The sequence below is a fragment of the Grammomys surdaster genome, unplaced genomic scaffold (genome assembly GCF_004785775.1).
Source record: "Grammomys surdaster isolate TR1022 unplaced genomic scaffold, NIH_TR_1.0 717, whole genome shotgun sequence".
Lineage (NCBI taxonomy): Eukaryota > Metazoa > Chordata > Mammalia > Rodentia > Muridae > Grammomys > Grammomys surdaster.
This window is the reverse complement of record NW_021605136.1, coordinates 23749-41836: the sequence shown is the minus strand read 5'-3', so window position 1 is coordinate 41836 and position 18088 is coordinate 23749. Positions and strand designations below refer to the sequence as shown.

Genomic DNA, 18088 nt, shown 5'->3' with positions numbered 1-18088 from the left:
CAAAATACATATGAAAGTGTAAAATCTAATACAAAGCTCTGCTTTCACTCTAACTCTACAGAGGTTCATTGAGTTCTATAAACTTCAGCTCTGGTTAATTTTGGTGTGCATTATTATTTAACTTCAAATACTTATGGCAAAGTTTAGAATTTTCTTTTTAAATGTACATAAATGTATAAGGCTTCTTTAATTTCTGGGATTATTTCAGGAAATCACTTGCCATCCTTAATAGGAATGTACCCTCAGAAAGAGCTTAAAGAATAACAGGGAGTGATAAAAAAAAAAGGAACATTTATTTTCCCACTGAATCTGTTGTTTGACCTCTCCCCTCTTTCAAAAAAAAAAAAAAAATGTTATCTGAAGGCAGACATGCTCTGCTCCTCCCTGCCAAGGATTTGGATTTCTTAATGTTCTTGTGCTTATGCTGAGTCCATATGATGAGCCCAGATAATACTGCAGGTGGCTCAAGTCATGCATACTGCTGCTGATTTGCATGTGGCCAGAGCACAGCCCACATCTATGATTTCTTCAGCAGGTGTTGATAACAACGGCAGAAGTCACTCTAGTGAGATACAGCATCAACATGAAGGTCCTTGCTGAGCTCCTGGGGCTGCTGCTGCTCTGTTTTTCAGGTGAGTGAGGCAGTAGTGGAAAACAGTATATTAAATGCTATCTGGACTTTTGTGAAAGTTATCTTACACTATGTATTTTTTGTATGTTTCCAACCTTAGGTGTGAGATGTGACATCCAGCTGAACCAGTCTCCATCCACTCTGCCTGCATCTCTTGGAGACAGAGTTACCATCTCTTGCCATGCCAGTCAGAACATTAATATTTGGTTAGGCTGGTACCAGCAGAAACCAGGGAATCCTCCTAAACTATTGATTTATAAGGCATCCAACTTGCACACAGGAGTCTCATCAAGGTTCAGTGGCAGTGGATCTGGGACAGAGTTTACATTCACCATCAGCAGCTTGCAGCCTGAAGACATTGCCACTTACTACTGTCAACAGGATCAAAGTTATCCTCTCACAGTGATATAAGTCATATCAAAAACCTCCCAGTTGTTCAGCAGAGTAAATCTGAGCTCCCTCAGCTGTTCCTGCTTATATTTTGTTATAATACTCTCATGAGCTTTGAAGATCATTGAAAGGATTATAGAAAACTGTCAGTGTGGCCTGACTGATTTTTAATATGTGAAAAAATGTTTCATAATTTTCTTAAAATGAGTTGGTCTTCTGTTTGGGTAATCCTAGCTGTGCTATCCTTGCAATACATACAGTAAAAAAAAAAATCCTTTTAAATATACTTCCAGAAAGAATATTTTAATTCATGCAATTGGTATCTGGATAATAGAACCTTAATTATCTAGTGGTGTGCTATATGATTCTGTGGTATCTCCTAAAACTTCCGTTTCATATAGTTGACATCAGCTTTGGGTATTATTCTAATAAGTTTTAGAAACCTTAGTTGTGTATCCAAGCAGGGATAAGTAGTTCAGTGCAGACATACCCTTTGGTAAATATTGTTTCTGGCTAATGCAAACTTAACTCTTGTTTTCAGACATTCCAATGTGACCCCAAGTGCCTTCCCTCTCATTAATGCCTGAAAACTTTGCAAATTTGGGCTAAAATAAATATTTGCCTTTTATGTTTTGTTCCCAATTATTTCATCATGGCAATGCAGAGGGAAGTAATGCTAGAAGTCTACTAGTCTACTATTTCAAGGAAGTTGATATTAGAAGTAGGAAGTTAGCCAGGCAGTGTTGGTACACGCCTTTAATCCCAGCACTTGGGAGGCAGAGGCAGGTGGATTTCTGAGTTGGCCAGCCTGGTCTACAGAGTGAGTTCCAGGACAGCCAGTGCTACATAGAGAAACCCTGTCTCAAAAAAACAATTAAAAAAAAGAAGAAGTAGGAGGTTCTTAGTACTCATTCATAACACATCTGCCAACCCCATACTCTTTATAAATATGTCCAAGAAACCCAAGGCTTGGGTCTTGATACTCTTTGCTCTCTGAAGCACAAAAAATTGTGACTTTCTAACTCTTGCCCTATCAGCCCAGGGAGACTTATACAAATGATTAATAGTTCCATGTGATGTGGCAGGGCTGTAGTTGAGAACAGTATAGAAAACAGGATGTGGGGAAATCCAATATTAGAAGTAATGGTAGTGAGAGAATTAACAAGATTTTAGTTTTAACAAGTCAAGGATTCTTATTAAGTCATATAGTGAAAAGAAAAAGAAGAAAGACATCGATTACTTGGTAGTCTTCTAAGTTTCCATTCTTTAATATGCAAATGAATTGCTACTCAAATAATATAGAAGATGGAGTGCTAATTTTGTTTCTAGTTCACCACCTGGTTATATAGATTCAAAGCTGTTGATTTATGGACTATTTTGGTCAATAATTTCTTTTTGTTTCCTTATGGTATTGCTTAATACCATTTAATGAGGTATTTATAATGAAGAGCCTTTTAATGAGATTTGAGAATCAAAATAGGTAAATGCAGTATCAATAAGCAACTAAAAACAGATACATGGATAGATATAAGGCCTATAGAACCACCTTTTAACATTCTATTGAGCTATGTGAACAAGTTACAAGAGTATATGCTCAGCCAATTTGTGTGGTTTTTTTTTTTGTCATATGAGCCTTGGTTTCTAGGTTATGAACAAAATCTCCCTTACATGTAGCTTCAACTATGCTGACCATTAGATACCACCTTATATAAGCCAGTAAATAAATATAATGCAGGTGGTTTAGTCTCTGGAAGCTCTCGAAATGTTTGGTTGATGTTATTCTTCCTCAGAGGTTGTAAACCCCTTCAGCTCATGCAGTCCTTCCCCTAACACCACCATTGGAGTCCCTGTGCTTAGTCCAATGGTTGGCTGTAAACAACCACATCTGTATTGGTCAGACCCTGGCAGAGCGTCTCAGGAGAAAGCTATATCAGGCTCCTGTCAGCAAAAACTTCTTGGCATCAGCAATAGTTTCTGGGTTGGGTGTCTTCATGTGGGATTGATCCACAGGTGGGGCAGTCTCAGGATGGTCTTTCCTTCAGTCTCTGCTTCACTCTTTGTTCTTGTATTTCCTTTAGACAGGAACAATTCTGGGTTAAAATTTTGGAGATTGATGGGTGGCCCTCAACAAGGGAGCCATGCCTAACCTCTGGATATCATCTCTACAGTTTTTATCTCCCCTTTGTTAGGTATATCACCTAATGTCATCCCTGTTGGGTACTGGGAGCCTCTTGTTTTTTTCTGATATCTGGAATTTTCTGGTGGCTAACCCCAGTTCCCCATCACCCATTGGTACACACCTCTGTTCAATTACCTGACCCTCTATACATCTTCCCTGTCTCCTCCCATGTGAAACTGGCCACTGAACCTGCCAGAAAACCCAAATTTCATGAAGTAATCTTATTAGGTAAGATGTGGTGATTTGCTAGATCCTGTGGTTACCAATTAAAATCACTATCTAGAAGGCTCTGACTAGATCTTCAGGAGATGGAGGCTGGCTTTTGTTGGTGATATCCAGAGAGAGGAGAACCTAGGTCATCATAACATCACTAATGGAAGCTGAAACAATAAGAAGAACAAAATTGTGTGGAAAATTCATGAACAATATTTAACACTAACTTCATAGCCTATGTTTCAAGTGAGATCTTAATATATTATCAATAAATTTTCTGTCTGCATACCAAAAACAATTTTGCAAAACATGTGAATATAGGAGACAGATTCTTAAATAATGTAGTCTAGCCCCTTCAGTTCTATCTATGTCAAAATCTTTCCAGTATCACAGATGCCCTCCCACCTGACATATAACTTTCACAGATCTAAAGCTCGCATGACTATTCTGGTAGAAAAGAACTGCCCTTTTACATATGGGCAGAAAGAACATAGACTTCAGCTACCCTAGATCTCATGTCCTCTCTCCACTCATAAGCTTTATCTCTCTCATGGCCTAACGAGGAAGGCAGAGTATTAGGAGCCTTAGGAACTGAACAGGGCAAATCATTGAGAAGATGAACTTAACAGACTGAAAAAGTCAAAGCAAGATTGCTGCAGAACTTTTATTTTGGACTAGGAAGCATAGACCTACCCTGTGTAGCAATATGCAAAAGTCATGGTGCATGCAAAGAGTATAGGTAGAAAAAACAATTATGCATGATTTTTATGTTTGAAAAGACACAAAGAATAGCTTCAGTGTCAGGGATAAAATGGAAGAACAAAATGTATTGGTAGATGAATGCTCAAAACAAAATGCTAAAACATAGTCAATATGTAAAGGCAGTACTTGAAACCCTAACACTATTTGTAAGTGCTATAGTATAGATAGATTGGAGGAAACAGTGATAAACACAACCTTAGTCAGTTATTTCACAGGGAGATGAGCAATCACGCATCTTGCTCCTTTCTAGTTAATACTACATGGACCTGATATGAAAAGCCAGAATAGGAAAGAGATAGTTGGCAGTATTTTGTGCCTATCTGATACTATGCAAAACATTTCTTTATTTACATTTACATTTATTTACATTTTATAGGTTATCCCCTTTCCCAGTTTCCCCTCCAGAAACTCCCTATCCCATCCTCCCTTCCCTTGCATCTGTGAGGGTGCTCCCCCTCCCATTCAATACCACCCCCTCTCTGGCATTCCCCTACACTGGGTCACTAAGCCTTGACAGGACCAAGGGCCCCTCCTCCCATTGGTGCCTGAGAAGGCCATCCTCTGCTACATATGCAATGGAGTCACGAGTTGCTTCATGTGTACTCTTTGGTTGGTGGTTTAGTCACTGGGAGCTTTGGGGTTGGGTGTGGGGGCTGGTTGGTTGATATTGCTTTTCTTCCTATGGGGTTTCAAACCTTTCAGTTCCTTCAGGTATTTCTTAAACTTTTATCACATAAACATAAAGGTAAAAATACAAATTCAAAATAACAGCAGTATTAAAAGGGCTTGTGAAAACATTTGCAAATGTTAGAATGGTGACTCTCTGGTATTGGCCATTGGTGATATTTTTATAGGATATTCTGAAACACAGTTTTATATACATTAAATTTACATAGCATTTATGCAGTTCTCATACCTCAGTGAAGTGGGTATATTGGAAAGTTGTTGTAAAAGAAGCATGCCTCACAGAAACAACACCTCAGCCAGGCAGGGACATGTTCATTAGCTGAAGTGAATGACACAATGCTGTGCATCTCAAGGCTGGGCTTTCATTTGTGGTAGTAGCAACATCACTAGTAATCATTCTGGCTCTACAAAGGATGGCAACTCTGTATTCTGGGAAACATAGAAAGACACTTCAGAAAAAGTCCAAATCACTGGCAAAACGGAAATCTAGATGGTGATTCCACAAACATTAACAACCAATGTATTGATTGAACTGATATGATTATGATTAGAAAGCTAAACAGGAAAATATCTTCTCCCACACAGAAACATTAGTGACTAAGGCAAACTTCCTCAAGATGAAGCCTGTCCCATCCTTCCTCACATGAGTCAGATAACAGGAGTAAAAGTATGAAACTATTCCTATGATCATTATGGGCCACCTAGTGTTGGTCTAATCAATCAGTAGGAAGATCATAAAACTGGTCTTTGGCCCAGGTTACCACTGAAGATCATGTCTGAGACCATAATGCAGTCAGGCTCTGTGCCTTTGTTAGTGCTCCAAGTTGCCAACAAACGTCATGCTTACATCTGTAGTATGGGCTGCTATCTGAGACTATGTAGATGTTTAAGAGCTGTGCTACTGTGAAGAGAGACACTGATATGAGTAGCCTATGGTTCCAAATAAGGCCATGTTGACATCTGGACATATGCTGTCATTAGGACATGTCTATATCTGTGGTCATGCAGCCAGGCTCTGTTTTGATACCCGTGGCCTGTGTAACCACCAGAAGCCATGCAATGCTTCCATTTTAGGCTGTTACCTGGGGGCAATGCTAATGTCTTAGCACTGTACTAAGCTGGTGCTGTATATCAACTGTGCCAGAAAAGCTGGTCTTGCTCCTCACTGTCCATCACACTTAGGAGGGCTGTCTCTGTGTCTTAGAAGCCACCACACACAGGTGAGCTGGCCATTGCCTGGTCATTCTAGGAGAGCTGGCTGTGGAGGGTACCTGAAAGGTGACCCTATGACATGAAAAAAAGACAGCTGGCCTCAAAACTTGCTAGAACAGCACACTGGAGCTGCACCTGGTGGTGTGGGTATAGGGGAGTCAGCCCTGGTGTGTGAAGTAGGAAAGCTGGCCCTGTTCTTTACCTAGGCAAAGTGGAAATGCTTTCCATGGTGGTGTTACAGGATCAGGAGTGTTGGCAGGCTGACTAACTCAGTTTCTACCCTGATGTATATCCAGGCCTCTGATTTGGCTCACTCTAACATCTACCACATCTATGAAATGCTGGAGTTCGTGAATAGGCTGCTTCTGTAGGTCCAAAGCTTCCGGAGCTCCATGACATGAAGCAACAATAGGATATCCAAGAGGAGTCCAACTGAAGAACTTGTATTGATAGTGTAGCAGAAGGCAGAGGCTTTGAAGAACAACAGTGATTCATTACAATGAACATTTGCAAGTAAAGAGGTTTGAATAAAAATGTAAACTGTGTAACAGATTAGAATACACTGCAGCTTCTACCAAAGGATGTTTGTTTTTCCCTTTTTTTTTTTTTTTTTGGTTTGGTTTCTGGAGGTTGCAAGGGCAGAGGATAGATATGAAAGGATACAGAATTGAGTGGAATGGAGTATAAAAAAATCAATAAAGAGTTAAAAATGCATTAAATTATCTAAATTGAACACATAATTAGATCACACTCACACACACACCACTATCCTAGAGGCTGGTATGAAGACACTGAACATTTTGAGGTTATTCTGCCATCAACAACACTTTCTGTAATGTTATATCACATGTAAATGTTCCTGAGTTCATTTGTTTTAAATACTGAGTGCCTGGAAAGTAGATCTCCTGCCAGGTCTCTTCTCTGAGTTTATTGGGTTTCCTTCTGCTGATCACCGGTTATAATGTCAATGATCAGTAGACATTTGTGCTTGTGTCTCCATAAACAGGATTGAGCACTGTGAATAATCTAATATGTTCTTTGATAAAATTGCAGAAATATGAAAGCACAACAGCCTATATTATTTGTCTTTGTGCAGGGTTATTTCAAATCCCTTGCTCTTTCTCATAGCATGTGAAGATAAGCATTTGATTATCTGAACATTCATATAGAATCCCATTATATACTATGATTATAATGCTATGTAATTTTAAATTGAGGAATTAAAATACTGCAAAGCTTCAGATGTTTTAGACTTATGTACTCTAGAAGAATGCACAGAAATATAAAATGCTTTTGCAGACATATTTCAGAACTCAGGATTTTAAAGTGTCCCTTCATCATCATTTAGTTTAAAGAAAATACTGTATCTTCTCTATTTTAGCACTGAGAATTATTCAGTGTTGAGTAGGCACCCACATCTAGTACATAACATTGACTGATGTATCACAAGACCTACAAGATACAATTATAATTCAGCCTAAATCAAAAGAGAACAATTCAGCAGATTTAAGTTTTTGAATAAGTGGCATTTCACTTGGGCCATTAACTAAACTACAGCATATTTTTAATGTAAGGATATTGTCTTTATTAGGTCTGGACTTCAGCAATGTCCTCATTAAGAGTTACAATTCACACTGTTGTAATATTAAAGAAAGATAATGCGATCCTAGTAAAATAGAAATCAATAGTTCTTCAATGTGGAAAACAATTTTTCAGGCCCCAGTATCCTGTTAGACATGTTTGTGAACTTTTCTTAAGCATGTGCCAGATAAAAGAAAATGTTAGACTTGCCCAAGCTTACAAATTTAATTGGCTGAATATTTCTCAGTCTTAAGACAAAACTTAAAACTGGTAGTTTTAGCATTGGACCCTAGCAGATACAATGGGAATGTTTATATTTTTGGAGATAAGAGTAGTACTTTTTAACTATATGTGATTAAACACTTCCCCAGTGTTCATAAGCATTTTCTCATCTTCATGTCCTACTGTACAAGATTAAAACAAATTCATAGTACCCATGAAACAGAAGCTTTTCAGTAAATGAACCAATGTCTAATGTTCAGAGACATGAACTTTATGGGAAGGAGGAATAGCTGTGAAGTCAGTTCTGATCACTTACTGTTAGGTGATTCCAAGCCCGAGTAAAAGTGGTTACACATTCCAGTTGATTCCAAATGTTAAATGGTACACTTTTAGACAGTGACACAGACTGGTAGAAAGATAATGAAATTCCCTAAGGACATTCTTCTGACAAGGCTTTGCCAAGCTACTGATGAGACAGAAACTTGGCACAGGAAATGAAGGGATACTGGAGAAGTTGCTTGTTTCTAGAAACTGTGTGCATTAGGAGAGCCAATGATAAATCCTAGGGATTTTATGCCTAATGCTGTTCTGTTACTAAGAAATACATGTGATTTTTTCCTTATTGTATAAAACAAACATGCCAAAATTATTAATACCCAATCTTGGAGACTTTTTGAACAATAACTAGACTTGTATAGTTTAAATCTTATAGGGGAAGCTTAAAAATAAACCAATTCAAGAAAAATTCATGGAGGCATCTTTGGCTGATTTACAAAACATTATTGTGCCTTGGATAATCATGGTTATATAGAATTTGTTCACCCAAACTGCAACAAACCACACTGCATTAGTGTTGAATACATCCACAAATGGATTATTACAACCTCTGGACTTAATAAAAGTTATCTTTAAATTAAAAGGAAAGTTTTATTTGAATGAAAAAATGAATAAGTAAGGGAGCAATTGAATAAATAGGAGTATAGAAAATCATTGCAAGTAAGGTATGATTTCCAGTAATGACTGTGGTGAGGGCTTCATGAGCATGCACACTGATTTCCAAACCCATTCCTTTGCGTGCATTGCATATACACAGTCTGTTCATGTTAGTCACAATTCAGTAAAATAGCTTTCTTTCAGAAGGCAAAGAATCTCAAGGAAAAGAGGGAGATTTGTCAAATAATTTTATGGAGCACATTCTGGGTTATTAGAACCTGTGAAAAAACTGTGACCTGGTCTAAAAACTAAGTATTTCTTCTTTTTATCATGGTAAAATTGCTGCTTAGAAGTTATAGACATGACACAATGGTTAAGAAAACTGGTTTTTCTTTCAGAGAATCAGGGTTTGATTCCAAGAACCAACATGGAAACATACAACCATGTATCAATTACAATTCTAGGAGATCCAACGCTTCCTTTGAGCCTCTGCAGGTAATAGACCATCAGGTGGTGCACATGCAGGTAGAAAACACAAACAAACAACAAAATTATTTTTAAATTTACACTTAGTATTGATTTTATGGTCTCACTTATGTTTAAGCACTTTTTGTTTCTTTTATTCATTTTCATTAATTTTAATAATTTAATAATTTTAATAAAAATACTGACTGATTTCTTTGACAATTTCATATAAGTACAGAATGTTCTATATAGCTTCTGTAATTTCTTTCCCATGCTACCAATCCCCTCCCAATATCCATAAGAGTTTCTTTGCATTTTGATATGCTTGTTTTTGAAATTTGTCTACTAGGGTCCTTCTTTATGGAGATTGTATTGTGACTATTTATTAAAGGCTAATAGTTCCATCAGTTGATACACAGTTGAAGTCAATGACTTTTCCTCTCACAGGCAGTTCATCAGTAAGGATCAAGACCCTGATTCAGTTGTCCATGATTCACTGCTGTCAGGTCCATTCCTGTGCAGACTCAGTGTACAAATCCCCACCTATGTAATTGTATTTGATGTTTTGCCAAAAGGACAAAATATCACAGGCTTTATTCCTATTTTCTGGCTCTAGCTAAGCAGGAGACAGGATAGTGCAAATGACTTCTTTAAGGCATAGTACTCTCCAGTCATGTACTCACAGCACATTGTGAAGTCATGAATCTGTAGTCACCAAAACTTATTGAACAGAAGATGTTCCAACATATAGCAAAAAAACATGCTCTTCTATGTTCATAACAGCCTGATTTATAATAGCCAGAAGCTGGAAACAACCCAGGTGTCCCTCAACAGAAGAATGGGTACAGAAAATGTGGTACATTTACACAATAGAGTGCTACTCAGCTATTAAAAACAGCAACGTCATGAAATTTGCAGGCAAATAGATGGAAGTAGAAAGTAGCATCCTGAGTGAAGTAACTCAGTCACAAAAGAACACACATGATATGTACTCATTGATAAAAGGATTTTAGGGAAAAGGTTTGGAATACTAATGACACAACTTGCAGATCATATGAAGCTCAAGAAGAAGGAAAACCAAAATGTGGATGCTTCAGTCTTACTAAGAAAGGGGAACAAAATAATCCAGGGAGGTAGAGGGTGGGAAGGACTTAGGAGGAAGAGAGGAGGGGAAGTGGAAAAGGAGAGGAGGATCATGTGTGGGAGGTGACAGTGGAGATTTATAGAGGGTAAGGAAATTGAACAGAGGTGTATAGCAATGGGAGATGGGGATTGGGTTTAGCCACCAGAATTTCCATGATGCCAGGAAAACAAGAGGCTCCCAGGACCCAACGGGGATGACGTTAGCTGAAATACCCAACAGAAGGGAGAAAGAACCTGCAGAGACCATATCAAGAGGTTAGACTTAGCCCCTGGTTGAGGGATGGGCTCAGCCACCCTTCTCCAAAATTATAACCGAGAATTGCTCTTGTCTAAAGGAAATACAGGGACAAAGAGTGGAGCAGAGACTGAAGGGAAGGCTCTCCAGAGGCTATTCCCCCTAGAGATTCATCACATATAGAGTCACCAAACCCAGTCACTATTCCTGATGCTAAGAAGTGCTTGCTGACAGGAGCCAGATTTAGCTGTCTCCTGAGATGCTCAGCCACAGCCTTACTGATACAGATGTGGATGCTTGCAGCCAATAATTGGACTAAGCATGGGAACCCCAATGGAGGAGTTAGAAAGACTGAAGGAGCTGAAGAGATTTGCAAACCCCATAGGAAGAACTACAATATTAATTAACCAGACCACACAGAGCTCCCAGGGACTAAACCAAGAAACAAAGAGTACACATGGAGGGCCGCATGGGTCCAGCTGCATATGTAGCAGAAGATGGCCTTATTTGGCATAAAAGAGAGGAGAGGTCTTTGATCCAGTAAGGGCTTGGTGCCCTGGCATAGAGGAATGCTAGAGCAGTGAGGCGGGAGTGGGAGGGAGCACTCTCACAGAATCAGTTGGGAGGGAGTTGGGATAGGGGGATTGTGAAGGGGAAACTGGGAAGGGGGATAACATTTGAAATATAAATAAATAAAATAGTCAATAATTTTTTAAAAAGATTCATGGAAGCATTTATCAATGCATATAATATAAATATTTAGAGTGAACATTGTCATTTGGAAGTAGAATAATGCAGAGAAGACATTCACTGGCATTCAACCCTACTTCTTCAGGATTTCAATGCATATTGAAGACAAATGGGGCCATCAAGCCTTATGGAGAGCACAACTACTGGGTTTTGGGGACTTTCTGTTGGTAGACAGCCATTGTTGGACTAACCATACCATGGCCTATCGGCCAATATAATTAATCCATATGTATGTGTATGTGAATATACATGCATATGTATATACACTATAGCTATAATTATAACTATAACTAACTATAACATATATATGTGTGTGTGTGTGTGTGTGTGTGTGTGTGTGTGAATGAGAGAGACAGAAGGTCGTTCTGTTACTTCTGTTTCTCTAGAGAACCCTGATTAACACCTAAGGGAAATGTATAGAAAAACATACTTAATGGAGTGATACATAAATATCTCTAAAGTAGTGAGAATATTCAGATACTAAAATTTTATATTACCCAGTAGGTTCAGTGTAAGAGTGCACTGTTCAAAATGAACTACAGTCAAATTATCAAAACCAGAAAAAAATTATTTAAGAAAAAACTGTTGTTACATATAATCTTATCTGGCTAAGAAAAAATTTCTTAGGAGGAACTGTACTGTTCAAGAGAATCAGTCAATTACTTCAAATTTCTATTGTGAAAGTAATGGAAAAAAATTTATTCATGGGGAAAATGCCTGTCAGAAGTAACAGAAAGCATTTTTCTTATTCAGAAAACTTATAAGCAATAACTTACTGAATCACCGTAATAAGATAAGCCTGTTTCTAAATGCTCTAAGGATCTTTTACCTGATAATAATAGGAAACATTTTTTCCATTCTAAAAATAAGAAGCATATCACTTACTGGAATCTTGTGAAAAGAAGATAAATTATCATTAATGTGTAAAAAACACCAGGCTTCAAAGAGAAAAACCAAAGGAGGAAGAAAGAAACAAAAGATGTAATATGAAAGCATGCAAAATATTAAGTGTTATAAGTATTGCTTCTACTGGTGACTAGGAGTTTAATTTTTACAACTAGAATTACTGAGTAAAAAACAACTTTAGTGTTCTTATGAAAGAAAATAATTAGAATATATGTATATACATACTAACAATTGGGTAGTAATATATTTTTTACATAAATAACAAGACTGGGAGATGCAGTACTTATAGTCTCTGAAATGGAATTTATGTCAAGTATAAAAGGACATGAAGTCATTACCTAAAAATAAAAGAACCAGTTTAATAACAGGATATTCCTTAGTTACCTAGTTGCCAAACTGACTAATTGTAAATAGTAGGTGAGAACTATTAAATACAGAGTCAATTTTTACTCAGCTTTACTCAATTATTCTTACTTGTTTAACAGGAAGTGGCACATCATTCTACTGAGGCAGATGCATTATCAAGGCGGATGAGGCCAGGAACAGGTGGCACTGGAAGTTCAAGGACCTGACCTATAGCCAGTGCTCAATCTCCCTCCCTCTCTCTCTCCCTCCCTCCCTCCCTCCCTTCCTCCCTCCCTTCTTTCCTCCTTCCTTGTCACTCTCACTCTCTCTCTCTCTTTCTCTCTCTCTCTCTCTCTCTCTCTCTCTCTCTCTCTCTTTCTCGCTCTCTCCTCTTCGTGTGTGTATGTGTGTGTGTGTGTTTATGAGACAGACAGACAGACAGACAGACAGACAGACAGGGGAAGAGGGTGTGTCAAGATCTCAGGTGAGAAGCATATATGCTAGCTAGGCCATCCAGATTAAAGTGGTTTTGTTAGTGTGTATGCCACTGTGGGAGGAACATGGATAGCTTGAGAACAGTTACAGTTTCCAAAATCCTCAGCTGATTTTCATATAAAATCTGTCCCTGATGTACTGCAACTTTTAGATACTGCATATTCCTGGTCATATATTTCATAAATGAAGAGCTGTGCAGACTGGTCAGGAAACAGTTCAAGTAGGCATCTCCTTCAATATCTACGAGACTCTGACTAGACCTGCAAGAGAAAAAGGCTTCATCTCCAAAGGAGAGCCAAACCTGAGTCATCAAGATTATCACTGGAAACTTAAATAACAAGAGGAAACATAAAGTCATATGGAGTCTTCATAAACAATCTTTCACTTTTTGTTTAGTTTATTTATTTAATGTGAGACTTTTATATTTTATGGACAGTTTTTATTCATGCACAAAATCAATTTTTAGAAAGAAAGTGATTATAAGGACCTAAAAAGAATGTACACAACCTCATAATAATCCAAGGAGAATTATGTCCAGAATTTTTCTGTCATAAACCTAACCTTCACACACATAACCTGAGACCTGTCATCTCAAACATAGTCAGAAAGTTCTTGGACAGGAGTGTCCCATAGAGTATTCCTTCCTACTCTATTTTCTTTTGACATTTCCCTTTCTCCTTATCAGAAACCTAGAACATTAGCAGTCACAGCGATTAAACAGGTAACCTAATAATAAGAAAATAAACTACAGCATGTATGTGAATTCAGTCTAGGCAACATTAAAGCCAAACTTTTATAACTCCGGCAGCAGGAAAAGTTCCACCATAGAGAGCAATATGCAAATAGCATGGTGTGTGTGTGTGTGTGTGTGTGTGTGTCTGTGTGTGTGTGTGTGTCTGTGTCTGTGTCTGTGTGTTCAGGGAAGGGCACAGCAATGTAGATAAAGAGAAAAGTTTTGTGGTCCTCTTATGTTTGTAAAATACAACAAAACCTGAAAGAAGGGACTTGCACCCCTATACCAAGCAGAGAGCGGCCACCCAGAACCCCCTTTGCCTGGCAATCTGAATTCTTGCTTAGGCTTCGAGGATAAGCACTGCAAGGGAATATAAATAAAAGTTAAAAATATCTCTCTGGATTCCCTGAGGGACAAGCCTGACTGCATAGGGGTTGATGTCAAATGTATCCCCTCTCCAGGAAAAAGACATCAGGACGGATATGGCCCTCATGCCTCACTGGACAAAGATGGGGGACTGGAGCCATTACAAGGTCCCCTTCAATTACTGGAGGTTGGGGGCTCTATCCCCAGCTTCGAAAGACTAGAATCACCACAGCTCTTCTATACTTAGAGAAGGAAGAAGATGTCAGGGGCAGCCCTGATTACACACTGAAGGCCTAAAATCAGCCATAGGCCTAAAATCCACAATATGCCTGTCATACATGTATACTAACACAAAGTCATGGGTCTCTGTGGAAAAACATTGAAACAGATGGCTATAAGCTATTGTAAACAGGCAGCTTTTGTGACAATTTACCAGCTTGAGTAGTCATAGACCTTGTAAATAGGTAGCCTTGGCAAATAATACCAACTTAGATAAGGACAAGTGAATCATAGTCAGAGTCATAGTGACCTGTCCCCTGAACCCTCACCCAGCCAATACCCTGTTCTGAAAGATATCTGTATTTCCCCGAACACCCACACTCTAGTGTCATCCCCTTCCCCACGTCCTGCCTTTTTGTGATTATAACCCCTGTGTGAATGAGCATAAATTACGATTTGAAAAAAATAATAAATTATTTAAAAATAATAAGACTATAAGGAATGCTAAGTGAGTATCAAGAACCATATTCACGCTTCATAGAGAGCACCTTTAAGTTACAGATGGTTCATAGTCTTGAACTCTTCTGCCATTCTTTGCTTAGCTGCTATGACATAAGAAATAACTTGAGAGCAAAGGCATTCTTTAATATTCAGTTTTCTTCCCACAAATGTTTGTTCCCTCTTCTCATTTTTCTAGTTCTTTTATCCAAACTGAAAAAAATCACTCCTGAAACATGAATGCTCCTAAGACTCAGAAAGCTAAGAGTTAGAAGGCTCTATCAGTTCCTGAAAATTACAAGATTTAGTAGGTCTCACCAAGATTATAGAATCAGTAAAGCTCTGTGCAAGTTATGCTGGAGCACCAGGAACATAGTTTGTGTAAGATGTCAGCCATATTAAGTTAACGTTTTCCAAGATGCACCTGCTCTTGGGTTAGGGATGCTTTTGTAAACAACTCCAGTAAACACATTGGCTCACCAAGTCAGACTTGGATAGAACCATTAATTCTGTCTAAAATAGGTGACTTATTAGGGATGAGTAGACAATTGTTCACACCTCTGCAGGAAAATAACAGAACACTCTCCTCCCTAGCCTCCACTTCATGCCCTCTTGGGTATGTCCCCTAGGTTGAGAGTGACCACTTGGTCTCAGCGTCTTTCCTATCATTTGAAACAATTGTATCTGGAACATATTTCCTCTGATATCTAATTGTTTGCTTTGAGGTCTATCTACTTTTTTAAGCTTTCATGAGTAGATTCCATCTTTTTTCAATCTCTGACATACCTATAAAATCCCTAACCTCTTAATAAAAAAAAAAAAAGAATTTGAATATAAGCCCTTAAAGACTACATGTGGTTCATTCACATCAAAGATCCTGAGTTCCAAAGAGACAATGTGTGACAAGAACTAAATTTCTGTTTTAATTTTCCATAGTTACTGTGCCCCTTTCATTACACTAGGAATTTATTTAGAAAAGATCACTAAGGTCAGAGAGGGTCAGAATGCATAGCATGCCACTTTGACATCACTAAACATGGTGAAAACTAATAACTCATCTATGGTTAAACAGATACAGTTTATGTGTTTCCTAAGCACTGTGCTCAGAGAGTGACTAGAAGGTAACTTAATTGATTTAACATTGTGCTTTGGGCATTCTTGATTGTTCCTATACTGCCCCATATCAGCTCTCAAGGAAATAAGATAAAGAAATATGCTGCCACCATATGAATTCATTGAATGTTATCTTTGAAAATATGAACTTTTCTAGTTTGTTTATTTAATTAGGACATTGGAGAGAAAGGGCAGCAGAATAATGAATCTGAGTATAAGACATTTTTGGAAATAACTTCTGGATCCCAACATTGTCTGTAGTAATGGTTTCATGAATAAGTAAAATGGGTTCCAAACTCATCACATTGCATATATTTAGTAGATTAGTCTGCTCATGTCAGCCAGACTTCAGTAATGTGGCTTTTAGAAGTAAACAGAGAAATCTCAAGCAGTAAGGAGAGATTTTCAACTTCAGACTGGTTGAGCAGACTCTGTGTTGTGAGCTACCATAATTGACAATGGTGACCTTTTCTAGGAAATGAAAATCTTTCTGTGTTGGCCTTATCACCACAAAATTTCCACTTGGTACTTGTTTTACTATATTTCCTTGGTATTGGTGTCCTGTGTTTCCATTATTTATGGTGATTTAATTAAAACAAAATGTAACTGAGCAATTTGTTTGAAAACTTCATATATTTGTATAATGTATTCTGATTATTATCTTATAAAATGCTTTCTCAACTCCTTCTCAAATTCTATGAAATTCAACCCATTAATTTCCCAGGTTGGTGAAATTTCATTTTATTTTGTAACTTAGCTTAACCAGGACCATCTGTGTTAACATTGGATATGGAAACTATTCACTGAAGCCTGATCATGTTACCAATGGAAAATAAAAGCACCAGATTTCCCTCTCTTAGAATTTATCAGTAGCAAACACTTCAGAAGTAAGTGCTACATTCCTAGATATTCACTCCTCTATCTATGATTTGTTGTTGTCAAGTAAATTTTTGTGCAGACTCAGTCAGTACACACATTCCCAGCTTCTGAAAGATTGGTATTGTGATAGTTGATTATAATTTCCCAAATACGCTCCCCTCACAACTCCCCCACACTGCCCAATTTCCGTCTGACCTTCCCTCTGTACTCAAAATAGAGGAGGCCTCCCATGGAATCAGACTTGATATACTAAATTGCAGTAGGACTATGCAGGAGACCAGCTCCACCTATAAGGTTCACATAGCGACAACGGGGAAACTGAAAGCACTGACAGGCTGTTGACTTTCAAGCAAGTGACCTTGAATGGAGCCATTTTATTTTATCAAAAGAAATAATAACATCAACATTTAAAAAGCTACATTGTTACAAAAAGCAACAAAAGTTTCCCTTTGTCCTTCCCTGTTCTTGCTTGGTCAATCACCCTAAACTTGTTTTGCACTACAAGGCACAATTTCTGTAAGCCGAATATAAATGTCTAATAAGACATATCCTATAGACATGAGCACATATCCAACTTGTGGCAAACGTGGTTGCATAGTGATCTAAGGTGCCAGCAAAGTTAAACATTTTTAGATATAAATCCAGTTATCACATAGCACCTCTCTGTCATATGTTTTAAGCAGAGACATGTTCATTGAAAGAAGCAATTTTTCCTGATGTATATACACCTGTTATCATTCTTTCCAGGAACCATTTCTAAATCTCTATTGATCAGACATAACGTCCCTACTTTAATTCTCCGTTGATTACACATAGCTTCCTCATTTTACGTTTCTGTTGGTCAGATATAGCTTACTCAGAATATTATGCAAGCAAGACCCACCACTTTCCACAACTGCCACTGGCTTACTCAGTGTGACTGTAGCCGTTTCTCTAGGGACATAATTACATGTTCCAAAATACCCAGAATTAATGGTCATATCTAGAGGCTTAATAGAGACAAAAGGATAAGAAGAGAGTTTTACCTCTCAAATGAGTATTTAAAAAATCATAAAATCATCCTTAGGGTTTTAAGCCTGTATGGTCCTGGCCTTACGCATAACCAATAAAGTGAACTTAAATTTGGCTAGG

The 18088-nt window shown here is 38.0% G+C and overlaps 1 gene segment (V, D, J or C); it reads left to right on the top strand.

Moving 5' to 3' along the window:
* The first annotated feature begins 559 nt into the window (after nucleotides 1–559).
* LOC114633575 lies at nucleotides 560–1057 on the top strand. The segment is given in 2 exon segments: nucleotides 560–632; nucleotides 732–1057. Coding segments are annotated over 2 exon segments (360 nt in total).
* Nucleotides 1058–18088: the final 17031 nt, after the last annotated feature.